We start from the raw sequence: 1,973 nt of genomic DNA, 5'->3' as shown, positions 1-1,973 counted from the left end.
ATCTTTTTGCTATAATCATCAACAAATAATAAGAAATATTTGTTATTACCAAGTGATATTGGAGTTATTGGTCCACAAACATCTGCATGAATGAGCTCGAGTGGTGCTTTTGCTCTTGAAATGGACTCCTTCAAAAAACTGGTTCTGGATTGTTTTCCAACAAGACATCCTTCACAGAGTTGATGTGGTTTATCAATTGGTGGTAATCCATGCACCATCTTCTTTTGACTTAGTAACTTTAGCCCTCCAAAATTGGGAAGCCCAAACCTTAAATGCTAAAGCCAATGGGAATTCTTCATGCATACTTTCAAGCATTTTGCAACATCCATCTGAATATTCAAGGGAAACATTCGTTTCTTTGACATTGGTACTCTTGCTAACAGCTCCTTTTTCTCATTCAACAGCAACAACTTTCTATTCATCATATGGACTTCATAATCTTTCTCCAACAATTGTCCCAAACTCAAAATATTACTTTTCAAGTTAGGCACAAAATAAACATTATCAGTGAACTGGTGACATCCATTCTTTCGCCGGATAAGAGTGGTTCCTTTACCTCTAATGTCGATTTTTGATTTATCTCCAAATACTACATTGCCACAAATAGATCTGTCAAGTTTCACAAATATCTTCTTATTGCCAGTCATATGATTACTTGCTGCAGTATCCAGGTACCACATATTATTTTGAGAATTTATTTCTCCATCATGTGTTAGCAATACGGTGCCTGTAACATCCTCTTCTTGAATGTTGTTAGCTGTTTCCTCTATTTGCTTAGGCGAACTCCAACATTCTAAAGCGTAATGGCCATATTTGGAGCAATTGTAACACTGGATGTTGGATTTGTCTCTTCCATCATTTGATCTCCAGTTTCCTCTTCCTCTACCTTTTCCACGTCCACGACCTCTGCCTCTTGTGAACTGGGTATTTCCATCATTGTTGTCACCTCTTCTAAATTGTTGATTTCTGCTACGTCCTCTTCCTCTTTCGCTTCCTCCATGACCTCTACCACGTCCTCTTCCTGATTGACTGATATCTCGACGATTTTCATTTTCTTTGAACAAAGTCTTTGCTGCCAAGACTTGTTCTACAGACTCTTCTTTTTGTCTATTCAACCTTTCCTCATGTGCTTACGATGAACCGACAACTTCATCAACGGTCATTGCACTTGTATCTCGCGATTCTTCTATGGCCAGTACTATATAGTCAAACTTTGGTAGTAGCGACCGTAGAATTTTTTCAACAGTTCTTGACTCATCAATTTTTTTCTCTGTACTGTCGCATTTGATTAACGACAGATTTTACTCGTGAGGAGTAATCAACAATAGCTTCTGTCTCCTTCATTTTCATCATCTCGAACTCTCCCCTCAACATTTGAAGTCAGACTTTTTGTACTTTCTCCTCCCCTTTAAGAGAAACTCGTAATATGTCCCATGCTTGCTTGGAGATGGTTGCTTCTGCCACCTTCTCAAACATTACATCATCTAATCCTTGATGGATTATATTGAGCGCCTTCTGATCATTCTTGCGACTCTTATGCAAACTGTGTTTTTCAGCTTGAGACAGTTGTACACCTTCAGTTGGGATTACGTAGCCTTTTTCGACAATGTCCCAAACATCTTGGGCTCCAAGAATTGCTTTCATTTTGATACACCAATTTTTGTAATTGTTTTTGGTAAGCTGAGGGAAATTGAAGGAAACACCATTGGAATTCATTTTTTTGTAGAGGTCTCTCAAACACCAATTTTTTTTTTTTTGGAAGGATAAAACCACACAACTCTCACAAATCGAGCTTTTAAAAGCTCTGATACCACTTTGTTAAAGGAAGAGGACTAAACAGTAGGAATATCAACTAACACTCAAAATAAAACTTCATTAATATTTTCTTAAACACATGCACTTATCTTACAAACTCTATTACATACTCTGCACACACAAACTCTATTTATAGAGCAAACACCGTATAATTTTGT

The 1,973-nt window shown here is 37.3% G+C and overlaps 1 protein-coding gene across 1 annotated transcript; it reads right to left on the bottom strand.

Moving 5' to 3' along the window:
• Nucleotides 1–275: 275 nt before the first annotated feature.
• Nucleotides 276–1,716, bottom strand: LOC149493160 (uncharacterized). Its single transcript, XM_089715423.1, has 2 exons — nt 1,396–1,716; nt 276–1,121 (listed from the first exon to the last, which is right to left on the bottom strand). The coding sequence occupies exons 1-2, from the start codon at nt 1,714–1,716 to the stop codon at nt 276–278; spliced, it is 1,167 nt and encodes a 388-aa protein (XP_089571549.1).
• Nucleotides 1,717–1,973: the final 257 nt, after the last annotated feature.

The sequence above is a fragment of the Jatropha curcas genome, chromosome 10 (genome assembly GCF_041381405.1).
Source record: "Jatropha curcas cultivar XTBG-Jc1 chromosome 10, XTBG_Jcur_1.0, whole genome shotgun sequence".
NCBI classification, from domain to species: Eukaryota; Viridiplantae; Streptophyta; class Magnoliopsida; order Malpighiales; family Euphorbiaceae; genus Jatropha; species Jatropha curcas.
This window is presented reverse-complemented; position numbering and strand designations above follow the sequence as displayed.